We start from the raw sequence: 26,532 nt of genomic DNA, 5'->3' as shown, positions 1-26,532 counted from the left end.
ATTTAATAAGATTTTTCCCAAAAAAGTTTACTTTAAAATTTTAAGACCACTTGTATTTTTGAACAAGAAAAAAATCGAAACTTTGCCGGTTTTATAAATGTCTGTGAGGTCCCACTAACTTAACCTCTTAAAGGTCACATGACTGTAACGTGTTTTGTCCCATTGGTTAGAAGGCTGTGGTCAAATAAACGTAACCCCAAAAAGCATCAGGCCATTGGCACAGAATGCAGTGTGTCCTTCCAGATGATTAAGTAAATTACACAGATAAGCTTTGATTCAGATCATTCAACACCATACATCTAATTACACATGAGGGTACAAATATGATCTTTATTTCATCAAGAAAGAGAAGAAAAAAAATATATATATATATATATATTTATGGCAGCGCTGGTAAATCAGAAATGCAACTTGCTGGTACTTTTCAGAGTTTTTAACTTATTCATGAGTGACTCACTGAGTCATGTTCAAACGGCAGCGTGCTTCAGAACAGCAGGACCTGAATGGACAGAAGACACCGGCTCATATGCAGTCCTCACAGCTGCATACCTCAGGTCACCTCTGCTGAGTGGTAACAGCTTTAACCTCCAGGCCAAAACAAAAATAAAACCAACAATCATCACAAAGTTTGCTGCCTCAGTTTTAATAACCGCTGTTTGCATAAACTCTAAAATGCGCTGAGCCAAGGAGGTTGACTCACTTAGTTCAGCTTCAGAACAGCCATGAATAAAGAATGGTACCTAAACATCATCCCAGAGGAGCTCCTCCAGCCACCCAACAACAGCTGGCGATGAACAATGTCTTCTCCAGCATGATGGTGCACCGGGCCAGAGGGATTTAGCCAGAACTAAGTGGATCAGGACCTGAACTTCTACATGCTGATCCAGGTCCAGGAAATTACCCAGACCTTCATCCCACTGAGAACTTGTGGTGCCAGAGGCAGGAGGACAAACACAAACCTAATGCTGGTGATGAAGAATGAGCTAAACCAGTCAGGATCTGGAAGTCGAGAAGGATCTGGAAGTCATGCGGTCGAGAAGGACCAGCACTGGAGATGTGACTGCTTTGTTCATGAGATGCTGTAATTCTAGTGTAACCACAAGAACTTCTTATAAATCAACATTTCTCTAAACCCGTCTAACGGTGGTCAGTAAAGATGAGATGTTAGGACCTCTACATAAATCATATGTACTTTTTTTTTTTTAGGAATCAGTAAAGGAGAACGTTTTCAGAGCTTGAGTATCAACACTTAGCTGTGGGTCTATCTGAAACTCTTGGGTTCCAGTTCATTCATAGTTGTTTTGTTTTCCAGATGTTTAGTAAATATTTAGCTAAAAGGATTGTAGCTTGAGTCCAAGAATAATTCCTAAACATGTACCCCCCCAGCAGGAAAAACAAGATAAATACGGAGATTCTGAGAGGTTAGTGAGCCTGCTGCCAGCGTGAGGGCCAGTCCTTTTCTATCCAGCTCTGTAGCAGTCGCAGCACATCGATGCGCTGATAGAAGCGGCAAAGTTCGGTGAGCTCAGTGACCGTCTTCTGGTTGTAGCGCAGCAGGAACTCCTGCGTGGGGCTGTGATACAGGGAGCCCTGGGTCCGGTGCTCCAGCAGGGTCAGCTCATCGTAGCTCATCCCCCAGCGGCTGGCAAAGTTCTTCCAGTTTTTGATGGTGCAATGGTTTGGATCCAGTTTGAGCCGCAGTACGTCCAGCAGGTCTTTGTCGTTCATGAGGTCGCTGATCTTGGGAGGAGGGGCGGGACAGCAGCACTTTTCACAGGGACTGTTCAGTAGCTGCAGCTGTTTGGGGCAGTCTAAACGCAACAAGGACAAAAAAAGGTTCAAAATAGGAAATGAGTCGTGCATCATGTTTAAACGTAAACACCTCCCCTAGAAAAACCTCTCTTTTTGGATAAAGAACTTGTTTTCCACAGTGTTGCTTTAACTTTAACAACTGAGTCAAAACACAGAAGCAGTTTGTGATTAACTACCCAGCTTAAAGGAACACTTTTAGCACCCCCTAGTGTCCATTATTAATTCACTGTGGTTTAACTGAAAGTGAAACACCTCCTCGCTGTGCGTTCGTCTTTTTAACAGCTTAATCTAACAGATGAAATGTCTCCCAGCTTTCATTAGTGTCTACAGAAGCGTTTCATCACTAAATTAAACAAATCAGCTGTGTTCTTGATCTAAAACATGCAGGAAACATGCTGGAAGCAGACGGCCACACTCCACAGCTCCACCAGCAGGAACCGGACCAGCAAATCTGAAGTTGTAAGTGTGCCTTCTGGCCACAGAGGTGATGGGGTCTGAGTGACATTTCATTAACCCTGTAACCCTGTAACCCTGTAACCCTGTAACCCTGGGCCATGTTGGCACAAACTAGCTCAAGAACATTATTCAAAAATATGAAAGACAGGTGGGACTAACAATGTCCCTAAACAGGTGGCCCTAGAGTGGAAATCCTACCCATAATGCACTGCATGGTTTAGAGAAAACCACTCCAGTCCTACCAGCACAGGGGAGGAGGGCTGATGGTTTGGGCTCCATGCAGTCACATGGTCCATCATGAACTCTGTCAGTCCCTCTGGCTGACAGCTGCTTGGACTAAACCAGTTTAAAAACCGAACCATGATCCAAACTCAACAGCAGATTTACAACAGAACCAGGTTCTGTAGCGGTCCGGTCAAAGTCCAGACCAGAACCAGTCAGAGACGCTGGGGCTGAGTCTGCAAACCTCAGACAACAAACAGAAACAACGCTAGCGAGAAGTGGACTAGAACCTCTCCAGAACCAAATGAAAGACAGCCTGTTATTCCTCTAAAGGTGGATCTGGTTGTTCACAAACTGCTTCAGACCTGAAAGAAACAACGTTGAGGTGTAAAATGTTTTATGTGAAGTTTGGAAACAACCAGATGTGTTTATGTTATTTCAGAACTATGGATGAAATCAAAACATCACAAATAATTCCTGTAAACGTTTCTGAATATTTTTACAGAATGAACTGAACGGACGTACCTGGTGAAGTAGATGATGGACAGGTGCATTCCTCCACATCTTCAACTGGCTAAAAACACAATAACACATGTTTGCAGAGCTTTATATAATCTGCTTTAAACACGAATGCAGTCCAATAAAAATCACAGAAAACATGTAAATCTGTTTTTTCCATTTCTAATCAAACTAAGTGGAAGCCATGGAGGCGGAGCTTCAGTGAATATCAAACAGAAATATTAAACTGGTCTTGGCTGGGTTGTGGTACGTGGCATGTCATATATATATATATATATATATATATATATATATATATATATATATATATATATATATATATATACATATATGGCATGCCGTTCAGGAAATTATTATATATTTATACCAGAATACTTCCGAATATATGGACCGAAGTCTGAATATATGGACTGAAAGCTGTGGGTTCGGTTTGCAGCAACATGCACCGCCACTTCAAACTCTGTGACCTCTCGGCACACCTTTTTTAAATAATTTTTTCTAGGTGGTGCGCAGTGGTAGTTTTTCGGGTCATTTATTAGTCAAAATCTCGAGTTCTAAAAAAAAATATCTGTCCCTCCAACATCCTCAGTCCGTGCCCAGCGCAGCCTCCCGATACGTCGGACACGCGCTCCATGAAGGTCTACAATTTGCGCCAAAGGTGCATCACTGCCGTGAGACGCACAGCACATTCAGCCCCGTCAGCACAGAGGAGACACAAAAAGAGGCGACTTATCCAACACTGTGCTCGTTCCCGCAATGACAGCAGCAGCACCTGAACAGCCGGTGGTTCAATGGTTAAATGCTCCGACAGGCAGGAAGATGGAGCTGGACATATATCCAAACAGAAATATGGATTATTAGCAAACTCTGAGTGGTTTGGAGAAGTCTGATCGCTGCTGCAGTCAGCTCGATCTCCGACGGGGATTTCCAACTCGCGAGGGCGGTGGGGGTGCATTCATCCACCGGCTTGGAGTAGAGCACCGGTCGTTCTTGGGTTCTCCAGAACTCAGATTGCCAGTCCACTTCTGCTCCGTCTATAACCTTCACTCTTTCACTCCAAAGGCCCAACAACATGAAGACGTTTGACTCCGATGGTCAGTGTGCCACCCCAAATGTCACAACAAGGTGTGCTTTGTAGCCTACCAGTGTTATGAGTGTTAAAGAGAAAATGACAGGGAGAGAAACAATGTTTAATATCATTTTTGTTGCTGGAAATAACACAAAAGCAATGTTTGTGCCATCTGTTAGTCAGCTGATGGTTTCACATATGAAGGGATGTCCCCATCACTAGTGCTGCAGGAGCACATCTACACACTGCTTAGGGCAGGCTGTTTAAACAGTTTTTACAAATATATATATTCAAAATATCTACAAATCTATTGTTTCTATTAAAAACATTCCAAATAATCCATAATAACCTTCTCAATATACACGATGATCATTTCTGATATATTAAAGAGTCATTCAACCCCCTAGCGTCACATCCACCCACACTTCCTGTTTGAAAAATGCACTTAAAGGAGATGTCATCTGGTGGATCAGGAGCTGTGGCGCAGAGGAAGTGACTGACAGCCACAGAATCTGGACTTTGGGTTGGGCTCTACAATCTGATGATGAGATCTCTGAGGTGGTCAAAAAGGACCCTCGGGTGAAAACGATACTTCCTGAAGTTCACTAAGGTTCTGGACATGGTGGGGCTGTGTTGGTTGACATGGCTCTCTCTCGCGTTGTGCGGGACAGTCACGCATTTTCATCACTTTTCTCACGTCCCGCAAATTGAGACTCATGTCCCGCATTATTGACAGCCTCCCAATTCCAGTTTCAATCTTGCATAAACTGCGTGGAGAAAGTTGCTGTCAATCGAACTAGGAGGCGGGACTTTACCGCAGGTCCGAAGCGTTTGGAGCGCACACCCGATCCGCCAAAGCAGAAGCGTCACTCAGCTCGGAGGACAGGTGAGCACGGAGGAGAAAATGGTGCTAAAATAAACTCCTGGGCTAAATATATAACGTTCTACGGGTGTTGTCAGTCAGCCGAGCTGGCTGCTAAGTTTCGATGCTGCAGTGAAACTTGTCTCGACACAAACCCAGCAGCTCTCCGGCACATCAAAGCCCAACAGCGACTGGAACCGAACATCAGACCTACTGGAACAAACACATTCACTTCTTAGCTTCCGGCTGATAACTTTTTCTTTTCCTCTAAGTGTTTCTTTTATCAGGGATCCTGCTCAGAGGAGTGATGTTAGTCCTCTTTTTGCACTCCTGCCTCTGCTCTGTTATTAACGACACTCACATCCTGCAGAGAACAAAACCGCAGCCCGTTAGCTCACAGCTAAAATTAAAGAGTAATCACACTCCGGTTCATTCTCTGACTTGCAGAAGATGTGCTGGTGTCATGTTTGAGACAGAAAACTACAAATTCTGCACGATTATTTGTTAAATGTGAACTCTGCAATGTTTCCAAGCAGCTTCTTTCACACATTTTTGTTTTTACTCTACAGTTTTATTCTCTTTTGCCCGTTCTCAGTTGCTTTCATATTTTGCAACACATGTTTTATGTTCTGCCTTTAAATTCTGCTGCGCTGTTGATTTCATATTTTATTTAACAGTCTGTTTTGTATTCTTTGATCGTGAGGGCTCTTCTAGCATTAGATTTACTCTTTTGTGTTTAAGCACTTTGGTCAGCTGACATGCTGCTTTTAAATGTGCTCTACAAAAATAAATATGGTAGACTGGCTGTGCCGAACACCCGGCTGCAGACAGACAGACGAAACACTTAATGCATCCAAGTATCTTGCTGCTAGCTCCGTTCTGCAGATGTGATGTGAAGTCGGGACAGGTGGGGAGACGAGGACCACAAAAAGCTAAAATGATCAGATGTTAGGATTAACACACTGAATGATTAGGAAACCAAATATCTGATGGTAGGTTTAGGTGTATTTATGTTTGTCACGCCTAACCAAGCCCTAAATGTCTCCCGACGATCTTTGATTTGATTCGACACGAAGATGGAATGAAAGAGGAAGTATCTGGACACCAAATATTAATAATAAATGATTTACTGTCTGACGTTAAACACCTGGCACGTGTAAAACAAATCGGCCACCATCATGTCTCTGTCTCCCACCGCTCTGGAGTCCTCTGACTCTAAAAGCTGCTACACAGGTGCGGGTCATTTATTGTTACCCTGCTGCTCTCCAGCCTCTCCCGCTGCTGTAACTCATGTCAGGTGAGTTTCTGTGCTTGAGAACGACTGAGCGGAGCGTCACATGAAAGCCGGATTACTTTTCTCTGGATTCTGGAGCTCAGTGAGAGGATCCAGGAGGCAAGGCTGCTCCACTGACCTGTCTTATCCTGTCTTCAGAGGAGGGGCTCAGGTATCTGGAGGGCATGGAGCTGAGGTGGAGCGTCACAGCATCTGCAGGAGGATCATTACCGTCAGCTCTGATGAAAAACCAGTCCCAGCTTGTCTAAAACAACACAGCAGCTTTTTCTCACTTGTGTTGGTTTTAACGTTTCCTTCAGCTATGTTGCTTGTTTGGGGTTTAAAGTTTATCTCCACTTCTCGTCCATCCTGATTAGTGTTTCACTTTAAACTAACTCAACTTTATCCTAACCTGATAAAAACAGAAAACATTTGATTTCTGTGGTTAAAGGAGTTTTGGGCTTTTCTGGAGTGTTTTTCTCTCCAAAAGTCATAAATAATTATTATCTCGCATGTTTGAGACAACTTCCTGAACAGCCTCTGTTGCTGTCGTCTTAAAACCGCTCCAGAACATCACAGCGCATTATGGGATGTTGTTTTATGAACTTTTCCCCTCAGGCTGGGTGGTAATAAGATGAAACAGGCTTCACTTTCATGTGAAAGCATACATGTTTAAATGTGCTGATGTGAAGTTAGTGTGCAGCACTTTGCTTCTGTGTGTTTTATTAATAAAGTTGGCACGGTTTGTATGAAGAGTGGACTTCCTATTAACTCTTCCTGTTTCCTACATCGTTAAAATCACTTTTTGTCACGAGAAAATCTGACTTTAACATCTAAGAAAGTTAAATTATAATTAACTGATATGCGCCAAACTACATAAGAATAAATGTGTTATGTTAAGACCTGCAGGGCTCTGATGAATGAACAGCGTTGAGGTGTCAGGAACACACAGACTATTTCTCCAGACTGAGGCTGTTCATCTAGGGGTGAAATCATTTATAAAGTTTTAACAGAAACTTTCTTAAAACTGGCTAAAACACACAGACTTTGAAACAAAGTCAGAAAAGCAACTTTGATCTCATGTTTCACATCGATGTAGAAAGAAACTTTCCTAATATTTAGCATTTTGCTGTCGCGTCACTAGCAGCTAAGCAGCCTTCTGCTTGACCCTGAAGCAGAGAGTCGTATTACCGTGAGGATCTGTGACTTGAACAGGATAATTGGCCTCCAACGACTGTGGAAGAGACAAAGGCGAGGTTAGTGAAGAGGCCTGTTTGCTTTGTGTGAAGCTCTGTGGACCCGGCCTGCAGCCCAGGCACTAAACGCCTCTCGTGTTTGCAGACACGGAGAACAGCCTGCCTCGACTTGCTCTGAAACGAGCCCTTCAGCGCTCACAATCACAGCACGGCCTGCTTGGTTCTGGCACTTTACTCAGATTACAGGGCTTTCTAATCACGAACAAAAAAAAAAATCATTAAACTGGACAATCAGCAAGTTGGAACAGTGAGCAGATGTCAAAGTCAAGGCTGGAGGAGAGAATTAGGAAGTGGTTTCTTACAATCTCTGTCATAAAGCTGGTGGTGTCCGTGTCCTCCACTGGCTCAGAGCTGCTTCTGCCTGTCCCACCAAAACAGAGACACATCGTCATTATTTCAAGTCAAGTCTCATTTCAGCAACTTCCTACAGAATGTCAAAGTGTCAGCCGCAAAGAGGCAGCAGGAAGCCACTTCTTGCTGCCGAGGAAGAGGTGAGCTCTGAAAGCATGACGCATTTTATACCAATAACAGTAAACTACAGCTACCTGAGCCACCAGCAACCTAATGAGTCTGATCAACCAGAGAGGAACCACAACCGGACCAGAGGCCTAATTCACTTTATCTCCTGTGAAGAACCTGACAAAAGAAAAGGGCTTTTCATCATTCTTCCACAAATCATTTCAGCTGTGTTTGTTCTTTCAAAATAAAACTCAGGAATTACAACAGGAATAAAACCTACAAATCCAGTAGCTTCAGCCCTTGTGGGTATATTTTCAGCAGGTCATCCTGGGAGCAGCACAAAGGCAGCTTTTCAGTTCCCAAAATACCTGAGCGGGGCGCCGTGGGACGTCACGAGCCCACGTCACTGGAAACTCATTGTGTCCAAAGAGCTCCAAAATAAAGAGACGCTCTGGCCTTTCTTGGGTTTCACGCTATAAGGAGTAAAGTTCATCTGCATGGGAAACCTGATTTAGGATTAAGCCATCGTATGTTTCCGACACGCAGCCTTCCAGGTGCAGCCATGTGTGTCCATCGGTTAAACCAGCTGCTTTAGCTCAGGTACAGGACCTCACACACACACACACACACACACACACACACACACACACACACACACACACACACACACACACACACACACACACACACACACACACACACACACACACACACACACACACACACACACGTATGATGTGAAACATTTTAACATTTAATCAACAACTGCACCTCTGATTGGCTAACAGCAACACGACTCTGTTTTATCTCCACAAATAACACAAGCATGGAGGAGTTCTGCTGTGTGGTGGAGATGCTAATGCTAGCAATAGCTTCTACTGGCTGAGGCGTTCTCTGCTGTTGCCTGGACGCTAAACCAACAACAGCCTTCCCCGTTGTGAGCCAAGATGGTAAATGGACTGTATTTGTACAGCGCCTTGTTAGGCTTCTATAACCCCCAAGGCGCTTCACAACACAATCAGTCATTCACACGGTGGTGAGGATGAGCTACAATGTAGCTACAGCTGCTCTGGGGCGTGCTGACAGAGGCGAGGCTGCTGAACTCAGATGCCACCAGTCCCTCCGACCACCACCAGCAGGCAAGCTGGGTTGTGTCTTGCCCAAGGACACAAGAGCAGCATTCTCTGGTGGGAGCCGGGGTTGAACCTGCAACCTTCTGATTACTGGACAGCCCGCTCTACCTACCTAGCACTATCTCCATGATGGGTGAGTCCATGTATTTTAGTGACAGTGTGGCGTAGGTCAGGATTTTCTAATCCTAGAGTTTCACCTTCTGTTTTCTATCAGAAGCTACTGCAGGAGATAGGTGTAGGAGACTATTTCATGTTCAGCCAGCATGAGAAGCTCAGAGGGACCGATCATACATCAAAAATAGTAAAAAGGTTTGATTCTCAGTGAACCTGCTATTCTGAGTTCAGTTTGAGATTTCTCAAAATTTGGTGAAAGTCTATAAAAGTCCAGCTGGGATCTGTCATGGTCTGCATCTGCGTCTTCCTTCATGTGTCTCCTGATGTTTCTCCATCCCTCTCTAGATTCTCTTCTGTGTCTCATAGCGCCCACATGTGTCTTTTGTCTGCATCTCAGTTAAAGTGTCTTATGTTGTTACCCTTTTAAGATCATTTCTCCCAAGTCAGCTCCAGCCTCTTTGTCCTCAACTTAGTGTAAGTGTGTGTTTGTGTGTGTGTGTGTGTGTGTGTGTGTGTGTGTGTGTGTGTGTGTGTGTGTGTGTGTGTGTGTGTGTGTGCATGTCCTGCCCCTGTTCGGTGTTTGTGTGTGTGTGTGTATGCATGTCCATTCCCCAGTTCAGTGTATGTAGGTGTGAGTTTATGTGTGTCAGCGTGTGTATGTGTGAGTACTTCCCTCAGTCTTTAGGTTTAGTTTTTGTGTTTTAGGTTTATCTGTCCTCCTTTGGTTCTGTTTCCCCCATTTAGATGAATTATTGTCACCTGTCTTCCCTCCAGCCCTCACCCCACACACCTGCTGCCATTTCCCCTAATTACTCCTCCCTGTGTATTTAAGCCCTGTCTTGTCTCTGTCTTGTGTCGGTCCATTGTGGTATTTCTGTCAAGCTTTCTCTTGTCTCTAGCGTTTTGAATCCCAGTCTTTTCTAGTCTTCAGTGTTTTGTCTCTAGCTTGGTAATTGGATAGTTTTGGACTTATTGGCTCCCTGCCTTTGGATTTATTTTTGTTTGTTCTCGGCTCATCCAAATAAAGGATATTTTCTTATATCACCATCTGCCTCGTGTCATCTTGGGTTCTGCATTTTGGGTCCTACCATCCCGTAACGTGACAGGATCCAAACAATCCCCAAAGACAGAGACACCCCCGAACATGAATTCATACGGTTGTGAAAACCAAAACCACAGACGTGTCCTGTTTGAGTCATAAGTGAACACAAAGTGGCATCTGCAGTCCCGGCACGGATTAATCATCCACCCCCCCAGCCCGTCCCGTTTCATCTGAAGGTTTTCACCTCTTGGTTTCCAACGTGTTCTGGATGGCTTCATTTCCTGTTTTAGTTTGTAGTTTAGAATCATTTGAGTTTTCATGAGTTTCTTTAATTTCCTTGTCCTGGAAATGAGTTCATATTAGCAGCTAGACATCCTCATTTTGAGGTCAACCAAACCGTAGTTAGTAAAAATTTGATGACTTCTTTACTTTTCCAGAGAGCCACCTACCGAGTCATATTTGTGCTGTTTTTATTTGAAAAACATCATTTTACCTGCATTTTTCTACTTTATCTATTTTTGGATTATTTTAACCAAAAACAGGAAATGAACCATTTATGGTCACTTTTAAGAAAAAGTCTGGTTCTTTAATAAAGCTCTAAATAGGGCCAGTTTCCTGCTTGATTTAAGGGTTATTTACACTATTAGAGGTTCTACATTAATGATGGTCCCTAATGGGCTGAGGTGGTGCTGAGAAGCAGAAACGTGGTAAACCTCTGGTTAGATGATGATGGTTAACCTAACAGCTAACCCCTTCATCGGCCTCAGGTGGACGTTTCTCGATAGTTTAAATCAGGAGTTAAAATGTGCAGATTGGTTAAATATAATCATCTTAAGGTTTGTGTTTAGGGTCCCATCCTTTTGGGTCTTCTCAGACACCTGACCTGATCAGGCTAAACAAGTTTCACAGTTTCTCTTTATGTTTTTTAAATATTTAAATCTGCATCATTTTAGTTTGCGTATTTCTCGCTCATGGGTCATTTCCAGTCTCCGGTGTTTCCCCTGAACAGTGAAAGCAGCTCTGAGCTGACCAGAATACATTATTACTGTGTAAGAAGCAGAGGCGGGAGGAGGAACACATGCTGATGTGCACCAAAGATGGATGGCTAATTTTAGAAAAGGCTTGTAGATGAGGGAGAGCTCAGGAGGGGACTGCTTGCGTACTTCTTAGGGGAATAATTAGGTGAGTCCCCATTAGCTCAGCCGCCGTAGACAGGCCCACACGACTAGGAAATGTCGACTATGATGCATTTAGCTTCCATGCTGCTTTTATCTTCATGGTAGCGAGGAAGTCACAGCCTCCTACAAGTTCCAGCTTGCATTAGGAAAAACAAGGCAGCTGCAGGATAATATCTTAATATCATTAGAAACTCTTTCTGAATCATAGCAGGCATTTTCTATTTTACCCATTTTTATTTCACCCTGACAAACGCTGCAGATGAAGTTCTACAAGGCTCTTCACGGAGCCCGAAGACTTGCTGCTGATTTTCTATTATTTGTTTCTAAAAATAACAACATGTCTACTTTATGCCTCTGCTGCTTTTGTTACCTCAACACTGCTGATCTGGTAGGAATGGCGATAAGGTTGGTGAAGAAGTGGGATTTAGACGAGTGTAGCTCGTAACAAATATTTTAAATGTTAGCTGCATTTGTTCTTGCTGAAACAACATCTTCAATAGATCTTTTAATAAGTTTCAAAAGTGTATTTTTATCTGCATGATGCGAATGTCGAACCTTCACAGTGATTTTTAGACAACAGAAAAGCAGATTTAACGGTCTTCAGACTCCAGAGGCGATGGGTACGACCAGAGGAGGGGTGGATGGGTGCATGTTAACGGAGGAGGTCACCCCAACCAATTATTCTGGAGTCTCCGTGACCTGTCAGCTGGGAGTCTTACGGAGAATGTGTTGGTGTGTAGATAAATAACCCATGAGATCTCCAAACCAAACACCATGAAGTCACGCCTGAAGGTTTTACTGCAGCTTTCTCTAAACTAAGGATGCAAACAGTTGCACCCCCCACCAGAGGAAGCACCCCAACCCACCCATGGAAGCAGAGTAAAAATGAAACTAACAATGTTTTGATTGGTCAGTGGTCTCTGTGAGCCCGCCTCCAGCTCCAGCGATCCAGTAGAGGTTCTGGAGCCGGAGCCATCAGCAGCAGGAACGCAGCAGTGGATCTCAGCTAACTCTGGGTCCAGCTTAGTTCTGGAGCTGGTTTGGTGGAGAGCTGAGAGCATTTCCATCCCAGGCTGGGGCAAATCTCATCTAGGAGCTTAGTTCTGACCAACCAGAACCCAGCGTAGCCCCCTTGGATGCTGCTCTGCTCTACATGGGATGCATCAGGCAGCCAAGTTCAGCCCAGATCACTGGAGCATTGTTTCCCTCTCCCTGGGAATGCAGGAGCATGTAACTGCACGCTCTGGAATGAAGTTCAAGAGATGAAATATAAACCACATCATAACTCGTCGCTCAAGGGCCATAATTCCATGCAGGTGAACCCGTTTCTCCACTCTGACCACCCAAGACTGCTGTGGAGGGATAAAGCAGCCGAGCGGGGCCTCGTCTCGTCACGAGCTCCTCTCCACACACGAACAGAGGGAAACAACGTGCCAATACCTGAGCCAGGCCACAGTGGTGTCTAGACACACACACACACACACACACACACACACACACACACACACGCGTGTGCGCGCACGCACGCACGCACGCACACACACACAGTGGTGGGTGGTAAGTGTGTCTGGAGCTCTGTCTTCCTCCGCTGCACCAGTGTGATAATGTTTATACTATCTCTTTAATGACATGACCTGATCAAAATACATTACATAAAAACGTGCACACACTTGTGCACGCACGAGGTAGATGCGATGTTCCAACAACAGGCAGGTTTAGGGTTTAGAGCAGGGATTGTGATTCCCCTGATAATATTCCTAATTATTCCCAATGCTTACATCAAACTTAACCTAGGTCCCTCCACAGCTCTGGGGTGATTACGTTTTAGACTCCTGGTGCTACAGCAGTGAAGCCAAGTGTGAATCAGCCCAGCTGCATCTAAACCATGCTCATCTGGGCCCGCTTCATGATCTCCACCTGTCCTCGTGAAGTAGTCGCCAGTCGGGAATGTTGAAAGCTGGAATCTCACCGGACTGCCACTGTTGGTGACGAGGTTTGCACGATAGTTTCAAAACGTCTCAGAGCTTTTTTGAATGATCTGGATCTCCTCACATGAGCCAGAGGTCTTCAGGTGCTTGTTGCTGTTTTTAGATGATGGAGACTAAATAGTCTTTGCAGTTATTCTAAAACTGTTTTTGAACTGCTCTCGGACATTTCTCCGTCTCTTTTCTATTTGGTCTTTATCGAGCCCCCAAAGCGGAAGCATTCAGTCCTGGAGGGATGTTTTGGTTTAAGTCTGCTTCAACACACCTGATTTCCATGAGCAGGTGATTAACAGGCTTCTGCAGAGCCTGATGAGCTGCTGCACAGGTGAATCAAGTGTGTTGAAATAGAGAAACCAGTAAAACGAGCTGGATACCGGAGCTCCAGGACTAGAATAGAACACCCCGGCCCTAAAGGAACCCTGATGATACAAAACGATTTCTCACCAGAAACTATCTGGTGCACACTTCGTACCCACTTCCCTTTAGGGGCTCTGTAGCTTTTCTATGAGTTGAAGGAGCAAACACGGAGTGATAACTCTGTGAAGGGTTTGAAACTCCCTCAAACAAAAAAGAAATCGACAAAGTTGTAACTCAAACATTAACCCATCTGTCAGTTTTCGCTCACTTGACCTGGCGGTGTGGAGACTCCTCGCTTCAAGGCTGTTTGAATAGATTTAAATCGGGATATAGTCTGTGACTCTGATGAGTCTACTGACGCTAACCAGGCAGCAGATGAAAGAGTGAGGGAATTGAAAATAAGAGCCATTTGTCCCAGACTTCCCCAGACTTTACTCAACAGCAGCAAAGCCTTGTCAGGTGTGAATGTGTCACCGTCTCTTATCAGACGTTCCTGTGCAGCTGCGGTTTTCTCTGCATTGGTACAACAACAAATTTACATTTAGAGAAAAAAAATGTCTGACTGGTGGTGTCATACAGAGAAAACATTTTTAAGTCAACGCTACAGCGCCACACGGCCTAGAGACTTACTGAGGAGTTGATGTAAATTACAGTTTAGAGACAGAAAGAGGAACCACAGTGTAGACTTGAGTCTTACAGGATTTCAGACAGCCATTAGCCTGCAGTGTGACTAAACACATGTTCATTATCCCTGTCAAACACTGGGTGTGTGTGAAAGTGGTTTGGACAACAACAGGTAGGAACAACAAAGCTGTTCCAGCCGAACCCGGAGGAAGTGACGGTTACACACCGTCTGAAGCGAGATGGAAATCCAAACCTCCGGGATTAAAAGGATCATGGCTGGAAGATACGGGCAGTTTGTGTCTGATAAGAGAAATCAGAAGTCTTAAAGGGGTCAGACAAGAATCCAGAAAAACCAGTGATGGACCACCAACAGCTTAATGGCAGCTTTGCAACAATCCGATCACGTAGCGGTGATCTCATGGTTTGTTGTCCGGAGCAAAAGTTCTGTTGTTATAATTCTGCATTTAGCTTTGATGTCAGAGTGACGTGTCTTATGACTGCCCTATAGGAGCTAATAGGTATGTTTGTTGGTGTCAGCCATGTGAGCGCACTTGATTGGCCCTTTTATGAGGGGGTGTGCCACCTTTGGTGTGCGAGGTCATTTAGGGCTGCACTTTCACCTGCTGAGGATGATGGTGTGGTGAGCCTGGGAAAGTCCGTTTTTACCACCCTAGCCCTACGCAAACTCACTTTACGACTTTGTTGTTTCATTCATGAGCTTAAATTGGGGCAGCAGTAGCTTAGGAGGTAGAGCGGGTTGCCTCATGATCCAGCTCCTGCCAGGGGTATTCTGCTGTTGTGTCCTTGGGCAAGACACTTCACCCAACTTGCCTGTGTTGGTGGTGGTCAGAGGGGCCGACAACCTCGCCTCTGTGGCTACAAAGTAGCTTACCATCACTGGCAGTGTGTGAATATGAGAGTGCATGGAAGCATCTTTGAGTGTCCTAAACAAGCACTATGATGATGATGATTATTGTTATTGTTATTATTATTATTATTAAATGTCCGACTAACAGGAAGTTGTGGCGCTTGATGACGATGTAGAATAAATGAACGAAGAAATGCAGTAAACTTACGAACGCGTCATCAGTGGGTCCCAGGTTTAGCCCACCACGGCAGCGAGGAGACTGTTTTTAGTTCTGCCACAACATGCCCCTTTAATCACAAGTTCCTAGAGTGTGTGTGTGTGTGTGTGTTTGTGTGTCCAGCCAAACCCTAAAACCAGGAAGGACTGTGTCTGCTGGAGACATCGTCTTATCTATAAGACCGTCTCACCGCACTAACCTCCACTCACTCACATCCGCTCCACAGACCCAGACCCAGATTGAGCGCGACGGAGCGTTCTGTGCTGCTGCACCCCACCTGTGGAAGCCCCCCGACAGTTTAAGGGCACCCTGACCTACAGACAGCTTTGAAAAAGGACTAAAAATATTTGTTTTTAGTAAAACTTTTAACTTTCCTTTATTTTTTACTGTAAGCGCTTTGAGATTTTTAAATGGTATTCAAAAATAGCTCTTGCTCTAAAATTTCACACAGACATGTCAGACGTTTTCATTACCTGGTGTTTTTTTTTTACTTCTAAAAATCAGCGTGAAACTTTATAGTTTTTGCTCTTTTAACTGAACAATGGCTGATTGACTATGCTGCTGCTGCATCACTCCTCCAAACCTGCAGGATGATACCGACAGGTGGTATCCATCACTAGCCTGCATGTTTGCTGGATTTGAGAAGGTATGACATCACTGCCATGTGACTAGCTAGTTGGTCCTGGGCCAAAACTATGGTGATGGTCCAGAACAGAAACCAGCCTGATGGTTACAGCTGATGGAAGACAGTGGTTCCTATCACTACTGACGCGCATTCTCAAACCCTAAAACGTCTATTTTTGGCAACACCGTCATCACTTCCTGTGGATTTCTGCTAATCAGATGATGAGTAGAAAGCTGATCTTAATCTACAGACACCAAACATCATGGAAACAACAAACCCAACAAGCTTTTTCCCTGCTGATCATATAGGATAGAAAATAAACTCATGAGTGACGTCTGCAGCACAGAAGTTCAACGAAAACTTTATTTAGAGAACATGATAGAAGAAATATTGGTTTTAAATTGTGTCTTTAAAATGTTTTTATTCTAAAACTTTTATGTTTCTGCAGCGTAATGGTGCTGTAGACATATGTAGTCGTTATTTTGGAAGTTTAGTGTATCTTAATCGAATTTAGCCTAAAACTGTCATTATTTTTTCTTCTTCAGATCAAACCTACATTTCATTTGAGTCAGCCATAACAAATAGCGAATCGGTACCCTGTGACATTACCAGTACCGGATTACATGGCTGCACTGCATGGCAGTCGAGTCTCAGCCACACTTCTGGCTGGCTTGGCTACTCACAAGTTAAATTTTTCAATTCAAGTTTATTTATATAGAGCCAAAATCAGTCATTGCAAAACGATATAGCTCAGAGCTGCTCGCTTCCCCTTTTTCCTCCATTGAAGAAGTGGAAAGAATTCCTCCAGCCCTCTGCTGTTTTTCTGTCTGCTTGTCCGACTGAACAGTGTGTGTGTGTGGGTGTGTGTGTGTGCGTGCGCGCGCGCCTGTTACACACTGAATAGATTTGAATGCTGATCAACATCAGTAAACACAAAAACTTCTCCAACTGGAATAAAAAGATAGTTTAAGGGTAGCGTTTGCTGCCCCTAAACTTTGGAATGCTCTCCCCCTTAGTGTTTGACAGGCCCCAGAACTGGGTCGATTCAAGTCTGTACTGATGGCCTACTTCTATCATTTAGCTTTTGATCAATGACCAAGCTTTTATTGTTTTTATGTTTTTATTGTGACTCTGTTTTTTACTCTAGTATGTTTCTTTGAAATTGTTAGGTTGTTCCTTTTATCTCCTATATGATTTTTATCTTGTTTTTATCTTGGGTTTTTTCCTTTTTATTACTAATGTACAGTGTTTTGGTCAGCTGTCATGATGTTTTTAAATGTGCTATATAAATAAACTTGGTATGGTATGGTATGGTATGGTATGCTAACAGGTGGTGTGCTAACAGGTAACATGCTAATAGGTAGCATGCTAACAGGTGGTGTGCTAACAGGTAGAGTGCTAACAGATAACATGCTAACAGGTAGCACACTACTAGGTAGTGTGCTAACAGGTGGCATGCTGACAGGTAGCATGGTAACAGGTGGCATGCTAACAAGTAGCAAGCTAAGAGGTGGTGGCTAAGATGTAGTGTGCTAACAAGTAATATGGTAACAGGTGGCGTGCTAATAGATAACATGCTAACAGGTAGCGTGCTAAGAGATAACAAGCTAACAGATGGCGTGCTAACAGGTGGCGTGCTAACAGGTAGCATGCTAACAGGTGTTATGCTAACCATGGACGTAATTTTCACTTTAGAAGTGGGGGGGACGCGGGGGTGGGAGGGTGTATCTTTACAGTATGTTCTAATGAGAAACAGGTTTCAACACAAACAGTTGTTTTCTGCTTGGTCCTAGAGCTCAACCAGTGTCAATTTAATATAGCGTAATATTGTTTTTGGAAGGTGAAAAATGCAGGGGTCAACGCTTGACTTTGGAAAAAGTGGGGGGGACATGTCCCCCCTGTCCCCCCCAAAATTACGTCCATGATGCTAACAGATAGCGTACTAGCAGATAATATGCTAACAGGTGGTGTGCTAATAGGTAGCATACTAACAGGTGGTGTGCTAACAGATAGCGTGCTAGCAGATAATATGCTAACAGGTGGCACGCTAACAGGTAGCATACATTGTAGTCTCTGGCGTGAGCTTTGAGCAAACTGCATATTTTTACAAAATTGCTCATATCTTAAATGATGAGTCAGCATGTCTCAGCTTAAAAAAAATGTCTCCGCTTAAATAAACTTAACAAAATGAAGAGAATCAGAACTAGGCAACTTAGCATTAAAGCAATATTCCACCCCTAATAGAAATTTTGTCTATTTCCGAACATCCCAGAGTTAGGTAAGTGGGGAAAAAAGCATTGTGTAACCAGCGCAGTAATCCTGCTGGTCTGGAAGCAGGCGGTCTGCTTTAGCTTAGCATAAACAATGGAAGTGAATAGGAACTAACATTTTTTGTGCAAAAGTGATTAAAATGACTCAATAATGATACCAATTATTCCTGGTGAGCTCAATAATTGTGTCGACTGCAAATGAAAAGTAAGAAGTAATATGAAAGATTTCCAGGAGCTGATTTAGACTTGGGACTACATTACAACAAATCACTGGCCACCAGGAATAATTGAAATGAAGGATTACCTTCATTAGAACCCTGCCATATTCAGTCCTATATATGTCTATTTAAAATTAAATGATGATATAACTGTCAGGAGCAGTAAGTAAAGTTGGTGAATAAAATGAAGATCTATTTTTGTTTGGAAGTCAGGAAAAACCTTTTCTTCAGCATTTGTTTCTGGATTTTGTCCTGTTTAAGCTGTTATTCTGGGTTTTGGATTAAAGTTGTGTAAAAGGCTTATACCCCATCCATCCATCCATCCCACTTTGTTGGTTTGGGTGAATCATTCATTCTTAGGAAAACAACTTCCTGCTTAAACAACATAAACATGTTTATAAACATGTTTTTTATTAGAAGAAACTGAATGAATGACAGTGAGGAGAATCAGCCCATGATGATAAAACACAATCAGACACCGGATTACAAATGAAATAGTTCTAATCTGTGACTTTTATTAGTTTCATCTGATTACTGAGGTCAGGGCAGTAAAACAAGCGTCCACTGGGCCACTTCCACCTGCTTCCAGCTACTGTTCTGGAAAGGTCAAGTGTGAAAGAGAGAGCAGAGGAAACCACACACACACACACACACACACACACACACACACACACACACACACACACACACACACACACACACACACACACACGTTTATGAAGAGGAAACGAGGTGACCAATTCACACCTACAGGATTTTATTTTTTTAAAGTTCGTTAAGATTTGATTTAATTATGAACACATGAAAACATTAAAGCTGATTTGAAAACAAGTCAGAGATTCGACCCAAACCAACTGAGCCGGAACACGAGGTGATGAGCTTGTTTCCTTATTAGTGATAATAATCCACCGGACCCGTTAACGGGGACTAATTAGGCTTTTCCCACCGTCTCTACAGCGTTTCTCTTTGTTTTTATTGGATGGAAACTTTCTGGATGAACTAAGACAACTTCAGTACTTCTGACCGGTTTGTAGCTGACGTTATTCTGGATTAATAACCCCAAATATATGCGTTGCAACAATAAACCAACCAAACAGAAAGGTTAGACTCACCAAAAGTTTGCTTACAGGCCATTAAAGTGTTCATGCCGCCAGCAGGAAGCCACTCTGTCAGCAGAGAGGCTCAGAAACGGAATAAAAGCCTCTAAAAGTCCATAAAAAACGTGAAGCAGTCGGTCATCATCCGGTAGGAGGCAGAGAGACGAGCGCGTGCCAACCGGTGGCTGCACACTGATGAGATGCTGCTCCGAATGGTGCTGCCTTCAGGCTCCTTCTGGAATTTACAGCATCCGTCGTACGCGCGCGCACACATACAGACACCCGCACACCGAGGCAACAAATAACAGCATTCACGAATTGTATTAAATCCTAGCTTGCTGCAAATTGTATTTATTTGTTCTACTTTCATGATATTACGTTGTTTAAAACAGCAAATAATTCATTTTGTAAGTTATGTTAATGTCACTGGCCTAGATGAGTATTGTCAAGTCAAGTGAAGTATTCTTAGTCCAATTCACAGAAAAAACAACATTGTTCAGAAGAAAAAATGAAAGGAAAACACTGTTGTGTTATGAGGTGTGCTTCTTTGAGTAGATGGTTGAGACACAGGCTTATTGACTGCAGTTGCTCCTAACGACTCACACAGAAGGCTCGTGCATTTATTCGAGAATTATTGCAATTATAGACAGCTTTATATGTTAATGTACTGCTTATTTGGAGGAGGGAAATTAATAGTTGTTTTGGAATTATAGTAATTTCCCCACTGTTTATTTTGATACCTATTATGAACTAAGATGGAAAATATTTCACATACAGCCGCACCAAGAATTTTTTCACCAGCCACCACTGGTTGAAAAGAGAACTGGTTGGTTTGAAATGTTGATACTTTACAACCGTTTACCTTTCAAAGGTTCATGGGAGCTCTAAGTGTGTGTGTGTGTGTGTGTGTGTGTGTGTGTGTGTGTGTGACTGGACTAAATACATTAGAAAAAATGAATCTTTATTTCCCAAATTATGCAAATGCAGCTTTTAAAAGATATGAAAACGTTTTTCAGCTTTTACTGGAAGAACAGGGAGACAAAAAGCTAAACAACAGAGACCTCTGCTGGACGGTAAAGGCAATGCAACGTGTGACAGCTCCGTCTGATGACGTCATGATCCGAATGTTGATCCTGTCCAACGTCATCAGCCTGTTTCAGAAATAGCAAACATTTGTTTATTTCAGCATTTATTTCATGTCGTAGAAACCTAAAACTCGTTTTTAAAGTTTTAAATCTGGCAGGATGGCCGTCAATGCCCTGACGATCAGCACTTATCAAAGGGTCAAAGGTCGGCTCAAAGTTTAGTTCCTAGTTTAACCCCTCACAACAAAAATTATGTTCATCACATCTGCTTAAAAAATGATGTCACAACTAAACATGAATCTAAATATGAAGCTCAACACAAAACCCTAAAACCAAATCTGAACATGTAAAGTTGCATCTGATCTAAATCTGTCACTAACACGTAAATCCAGACAGCTGTAAAACATCTAGAGGCTCTTTCATGGTGAGACAGTGAGTCTGTTCATGCGTGGATCGTTTAATAATGCTTGGTTCCTCCTGAACACGGTGAATCATTACTGGACCTGAAACTCAAAGAAAAAAGCCTAGGTGGAACCAGGCTGGTGTGTTCACAGACCATCTGTTTTATTCAGCAATCCTGACTCTGTTCTGTTCAGCGGTCAGGATCTGACGGTCGGACGGTGGATGTGAGCCGTCTCTTTAACCAGCCAGGTGGAGACGGTGTAAACGGACCCAGCAGATGTCACCGGTTTCATGTTCACCGTGAGGAGTCGTCTCTACTGAGAAGCCTCCCAGGAAATCCTGAAACCTGTTCTCCGCAGCATGTCCACATGGAGACGCGGAGCTGGAGCTTTTAACCACAGAGAACCCAAAGTGTCTCAGCGTTGATCATTTGATTCCTGCTTCACCACAGAGCCATGGTCTCGTTTCAGCAGCACAACGAAGGTCTTTCAGAGACCAGCTCCTGGCAGGCTGGTTTGTTTTAGGTTTTATATCACGATGGGAACCAGAACCTGGTAGGAACTCTGTGTAAACACGAAGACATGGAGACAGAGAGACTTTTGGGAGTAATGGTTTAGGCCTTGTATCCATAAGAGAAAAATAATAATCTGCTAAAAGGCTTTAAAAGTTTAGGCGTTGTACCTGTAACAGTGATGAGTTTAGATCTAACAGCTGTTTCATTCATCACTTCCCTCCAATCAGCAAACAGGGAAGTGTGAAATTAAACAGGCAGAAAAGGCTGGAGGGAATAGATCAGAGAAAGGTCAGATCACAGAGGTAAGTCCAGGTCCAGACGAGAAACTCTGATCTTCCTCTCCTGCTCCTGGAGGATTCTCAAGCATCTTTAATCCCTCCAGAGCCTGCTCTGGGATCTCCTCAAACAACAAAGCAGGAAACCCTTCAAAGGGAATTTACCAGGAGGCATCCAAATCAGATGCTTGAATCCCCTTCTGTCTATAAGAAGGAGTGGCGTTTCTACTCAGAGTTCCCAGCTCCTCACCATCATCATCTCTGGGGCTGAGCTGTGCCTCCCTACAGAGGAAGATCCTGGCAGGTGTTTTCATCCAAGTTCTCCATATTTCTGTCAAAAGCTCATGAGCACTAGTGGGGAGAACGTGAGATCCAGACACAAACCGGATCAACGCCCTGATCTGTTATCGCTCTGTCTCTCCTCCCATCGCCCAAAAGTCAGTCAGCTGGAACTTGGTAGTAGTACTGTAGCTAGTACTAGATTACCACGAGTAGACTAGTGATGCTAAAATGTTTAGAACTCCCCCAAAAAATCTAAATAAAAAGAGTAAACTGTAGATCCATAAATAAATGATAAAAAAGGATCAAAAGACATGAGACCTTTTGGATTTTACTCATTTAGACAGACAGATGTTTTCTTCAGGGGTTTTCCGGTAACTCTCTAAAATCCGACACACCCTGAACGCATCGGGTGAAACAACTCCGTCATTACGCACAGAGACGTACAGAGTTCGACCAATCAGGTGCGGCGCCCTGCGCTCAGGAACCAGCAGATGACCAGGTGGAAGTAGCATTGTCTCGTCTAGCCGCGGCTCCCGGTGGCCGTGAGCGGGTTTCTGGCCGACAGCTCGACATGATTTACTTAATTCTGATCTCCGCGTTCTGCGGCGCGGTTCTCACGCTGCTGCTGCAGTTCCTGCTCATTTACCGGAGGAGCCCGGAGCCCCTCGGCAGGACCGTTCAGTATGTCAAAGTGGTGCCTGACGACGCGCTGAAGGATTACTTTAATACCCCGCAGACCGAGCCGAACCAGCACCAGCAGCAGGACGGCTCGGCCGCGGCTGCATCCCGGCATCAGGAGGCCGCCTTCAGCAGCAGGCAGCCGGAAGCGGCGGTGTCCGGCGGCGGTAGCCCCAAACAGCCGCCGCCACCGCCTTCACAAAGCGAGCCCCTCGATGCGGGCAGAGCCGAAACCTGCAATTTCCTTAACGCGATATTCCTGTTCCTGTTCCGGGAGCTCCGGGACACCCCGGCGGTCAGACACTGGATCACCAAAAAGATCAAGGTGGAGTTCGAGGAGCTGCTGCAGACCAAGACCGCCGGCCGGCTCCTGGAGGGGCTGAGTCTCCGGGACATCTCCCTGGGGAACTCACTTCCGCTCCTCAAAAGCGCGCGGCTGATGAAACCGGTCCAGATGAACGAGGACGGGATGCCCGAGGAGCTCAACTTCGAGGTGGACATCGAGTACAGCGGCGGCTTCCACCTGGCCATAGACGTGGACCTGGTGTTCGGGAAGTCCGCCTACCTGTTCGTTAAGATGCGGCGCGTGGTGGGCAGGCTGAGGCTGCAGTTCACGCGCATGCCCTTCTCTCACTGGTCCTTCTCGTTCGTGGAGGACCCGCTGGTGGATTTTGAGGTGAAGTCTCAGTTTGAGGGGAGGCCGCTGTCCCAGCTCACCTCCTTCATAGTTAACCAGCTGAAGCGGGTCATCAAGAGGAAACACACCTTACCCAACTACAAAATCAGGTAGGCAAGCGGCGGGGCGGGGACTATTACCTGGCTGGTTTGTGGGGACTAGTCTTACCTCAGGGCTACACGGTAGAATGACCAAAACACAACTTTAAACAGCTCGAAGAAGCTTAAATACGACCAAAATAATGACACTAAACTGCATAGGGGAGGAGTTTCTACCTGTGCAGGTGATCTAGATGGCACCAGCACGTGGAGCAGGAGGGACCAGAGTTCTGAAATATAACACAGGCCGGTCCAAACATGTCAGGATGAGTCAAAAAGTCCTGCTGGGGAAAAATGATTAAAAATATTTGAAATCATAAATATTAGCTTTTCTCAACTCAACTCCAAGCCTTATTTATAAATGTGCTTAGTAACTACCGTTGAAAATTAGCCTGCCGGCTAACTGGCACATTTACAGAAATATTGATTCATGAATAAATAAATGAAATGAAATGAAAATGAAAATAAAGCACCTTCCTGTCAGCGAGCCCAAGGGAGCGATGTTTTATTTGCCCAACAAAACATTCAGAATGCAGCAATTTAATAAATAGCACACATCTTTTGATAGTTTAGTAAATCAGAGACATAAAAAGGTCTCAGTGTTTGTCAAAATAAAAGAAAAACTATTTTCCTAATCTCACAAGATAGTAATCTGTGTTGTGAATGAATCCAAGCTACTTCCACATCTGTCTCGATATCTCGCCACACCTGGATTTTACCTGGTGTTAAATTATAAACCCCGCTAAGGCGTCTTGGCAGGGAAAAGCTAAATCATCTAAAGCAGCTCTACTTCCAGCCCCACCCGATGATGAGGAGATCCTCTCTTAATAAGGGTCACGTTCCTTTTCTGAAAATATGTATTTTCTAATTAAAGCAGTTAATTTTAGGACAATTAGTTGATGCTCTTAAACTTTTAGACAAAGCAGCAATAAAGTAAAATTTATTTCAAATAATTGTTTGGCTGTTCGTTTAAAAGTTGCTAATAAAGGTTTTTGAAAAAAGTATCAAGCAGCATTAAGTGACAAAGACATATTGGCTTATAAAAATAATACAGATCAATACCTAAACAATATCTGTGTGGCTAAAGAGGCTATCCTGTGTAAAGATGTTAATTGTAAGATCCTCAAACACAAAAGTGATCTATGCTCTATGTATGAGGATATAGTGGATGCTTTGTATGAAAGTGGTAGACCATTTCATGTCAAAGGTAAGCATAAGCAGAAACCTCATGTCAGGCCTGGCTGGAAAGAACATGTTGCCATGTATCAGGATGAAGCACAGGTAGCTTTTAAACTTTGGGATATGATTGGGAGACCTAAGCAAGGTCTGGAATTTGAGCAGAAAAAACGTGCTAATGCCAGATATAAGTATGCTGTTCGTTTTATATCAAAAAATTAGCAGATCATGTGGGCAGATTCTATGGTCAGGAAATTTATGAGTAATGATGTCAAAGGTTTTTGGAAAGATGGGAAAACAACTAATAATTGCAAATCATCTCTAATTGTTTAAAAAGTGATCAGCATGAGGATGGCTCTGTTATTAATGATGAATCTATATGTTTAACGACCCATGAGGTGCATGATGCTATTCACAAACTAGCTGATAATAAGGCTTGTGGTCTGGATCACATTAGTGCAGAGCATTTGAAATATGCTAGCCAAAGACTAGCTCCCCTTTTAGCTCTTTGTTTTACAGGGTTTATGATTCATGGCATACTACCAGACTCAATGATGGCAATTCTGCTTGTTCCAGTTATTAAGAACAAATCTGGGAAGGTGACCAGTATAGATAATTATAGGCCGATTGCACTAGCCAGTGTTTTGTCTAAAGTTTTAGAAAGAATCATATTTGATAGAGTCACTGTGTACCTCAGTTCCTTGGATAATCAGTTTGGCTTTAAGTCAAAACGTGGTACTGACATGTGTATATACACACTTAAAGAAATGGTCAACTGGTATAGAAATAGAAATTCTTCTGTCCTTATGTGTTTTATTGATGCCTCTAATGCTTTTGATCATGTAAACCACAGAAAACTTGTTATTAAGTTAAAGCTACGGGGGGTCCCTGGGTTTATTGTGAGAATCCTGTCTTACTGGTATGCTCATCAGATGATGCAGGTTAAATGGGGTGCCAGCATCTCTGCACCATTTGGCGTTAGTAATGGTGTTAGGCAGGGTGGAATTCTGTCTCCTATCTTATTTAATTTGTATGTTGACGATCTGTCAGTGCAGCGGAGAGCCTGTAACACAGGATGTTTGATGGGTACAACTTTGATCAACCATCTGATGTATGCTGATGACCTGGTGGTCTTTAGTCTAAGTAGTGCTGGTTTACAGCAGCTCCTAAACATCTGCTCTGAATATGGTGGGCAGTACGATATCCAGTATAATGCTGTTAAAAGTGCTATCTTGATATGTAGAACCAAGCAGGATAAAAAGCTAAACTTTCCTGTGTTCAGACTGTCTAATAATGATCTTAATGTGTGTGAGAAGGTGAAATACCTTGGCCACTTTATAACCGATCAAATGCGTGATTAGGGTTGTCACGGTATGAAAATTTAACCTCACGGTTATTGTGACCAAAATTATCACGGTTTTCGGTATTATCGCGGTATTTTTTAAACGGTGTTGCATATGTTCAGAAAGCATTGATAGTCCTGTTCTACACAAACTGAAATAGTTTAGAAAATGTTTAACAGTGTTTATTAAACCTAAAATAACACAAAGCCTTAGCAAAAGTGCCACTTTTCACAAGTAAAGGAACAAATATCTTCTTTTTCTGGAACATGTTACAGTAGTCAGTGCAGGTTTAAATTATACAAATCCAAACATTCAAAACATAAACAATATGTAAACAAATCAAAGAA

The 26,532-nt window shown here is 43.5% G+C and overlaps 2 protein-coding genes across 3 annotated transcripts in view; one reads left to right on the top strand and one right to left on the bottom strand.

The window, feature by feature from the left end:
- Nucleotides 1–310: 310 nt before the first annotated feature.
- Nucleotides 311–19,857, bottom strand: edaradd (EDAR-associated death domain). Of its 2 annotated transcripts, XM_054749971.2 has the most exons (7): nt 19,672–19,857; nt 8,015–8,105; nt 7,772–7,830; nt 7,405–7,447; nt 6,353–6,426; nt 3,016–3,064; nt 311–1,811 (listed from the first exon to the last, which is right to left on the bottom strand). In XM_054749971.2, exons 3-7 carry the CDS (start codon nt 7,781–7,783, stop codon nt 1,423–1,425), a joined length of 567 nt encoding a protein of 188 aa, XP_054605946.1. In that variant the 5' UTR covers nt 7,784–7,830; nt 8,015–8,105; nt 19,672–19,857; the 3' UTR covers nt 311–1,422. The 2 variants fall into 2 exon arrangements, with proteins under 2 accessions (XP_054605946.1, XP_015799523.1); XM_015944037.3 differs by lacking the exon at nt 8,015–8,105.
- A 1,468-nt stretch (nt 19,858–21,325) lies between these two features.
- The window catches only part of pdzd8 (PDZ domain containing 8), a 58,461-nt gene continuing 53,254 nt past the window's right edge, over nt 21,326–26,532 (top strand). Inside the window, exon 1 of the mRNA XM_015944040.3 lies at nt 21,326–23,678. Coding sequence (XP_015799526.3) covers nt 22,786–23,678 — 893 coding nt within the window. The 5' untranslated portion in view covers nt 21,326–22,785. The remainder of the gene's footprint in view (nt 23,679–26,532) is intronic.

The sequence above is a fragment of the Nothobranchius furzeri genome, chromosome 12 (assembly GCF_043380555.1).
Source record: "Nothobranchius furzeri strain GRZ-AD chromosome 12, NfurGRZ-RIMD1, whole genome shotgun sequence".
NCBI classification, from domain to species: domain Eukaryota; kingdom Metazoa; phylum Chordata; class Actinopteri; order Cyprinodontiformes; family Nothobranchiidae; genus Nothobranchius; species Nothobranchius furzeri.
The sequence above is the reverse complement of the archived record's forward strand: the minus strand, read 5'-3'. Positions and strand labels throughout refer to the sequence as shown.

What these genes read in the sequence shown, in the direction of transcription:
- edaradd (XM_015944037.3), bottom strand. Translation starts at nt 19,705, where the DNA reads ATGAACACTTTAATGGCCTGTAAGCAAACTTTTG. An exon ending in GGCCTGTAAGCAAACTTTTG is followed by an intron (nt 7,831 to 19,671) that starts GTGAGTCTAACC and finishes TTGGTGGGACAG; the next exon opens with GCAGAAGCAGCTCTGAGCCA. An exon ending in CCAGCTTTATGACAGAGATT is followed by an intron (nt 7,448 to 7,771) that starts GTAAGAAACCAC and finishes TCTCTTCCACAG; the next exon opens with TCGTTGGAGGCCAATTATCC.